This window comes from Penaeus monodon, chromosome 22 (assembly GCF_015228065.2).
Source record: "Penaeus monodon isolate SGIC_2016 chromosome 22, NSTDA_Pmon_1, whole genome shotgun sequence".
In the NCBI taxonomy this organism is placed as follows: Eukaryota; Metazoa; Arthropoda; class Malacostraca; order Decapoda; family Penaeidae; genus Penaeus; species Penaeus monodon.
The window spans coordinates 6,997,060-6,997,420 of record NC_051407.1 but is presented as its reverse complement, the minus strand read 5'-3'; the positions used below and the strand labels follow the sequence as shown (position 1 = coordinate 6,997,420).

The window sequence follows — 361 nt, the reverse complement described above, 5'->3', positions numbered from 1 at the left end:
CAGCAGATGCACAGGTTATCACGAAGTTTTCCTTGTGTACAATATATCACTGTTTCTCCGATATGTCAAATATTTTTCCTTCACAGTCTTATTGGCGAACACCACAAACTTACCAAGAGCTTCATGGTTGAAGTAGTGCTTCTACCAACTAAGTGACGCCTTATATATGCTGGAACTTCCTCTCACTCTCACATTCTCTACCTTTCCTCTACATCACCTTCAAAACTTGCTCCCAAAACCACACCTTAACCCTACTTGTTCCGCCGGTGCATGGCCCGACCCTCATTACGGCTCAATTACGAAGCTCATAGAAGATCCTTAATTCTCAATCATCGCATATCATTCATTGATTACTCTACGT

At 42.1% G+C, this 361-nt stretch overlaps 1 protein-coding gene across 1 annotated transcript in view; it reads right to left on the bottom strand.

Annotated features, from left to right (window-relative positions):
• The window catches only part of LOC119587519 (ATP-dependent RNA helicase A-like), a gene marked incomplete at its 3' end in the record, with an annotated part of 3,038 nt that extends 2,880 nt beyond the window's left edge, over nt 1–158 (bottom strand). The window contains 1 exon segment of the mRNA XM_037936246.1: nt 114–158. Coding sequence (XP_037792174.1) covers nt 114–125 — 12 coding nt within the window. The 5' untranslated portion in view covers nt 126–158.
• Between the last annotated feature and the right edge of the window lie 203 nt (nt 159–361).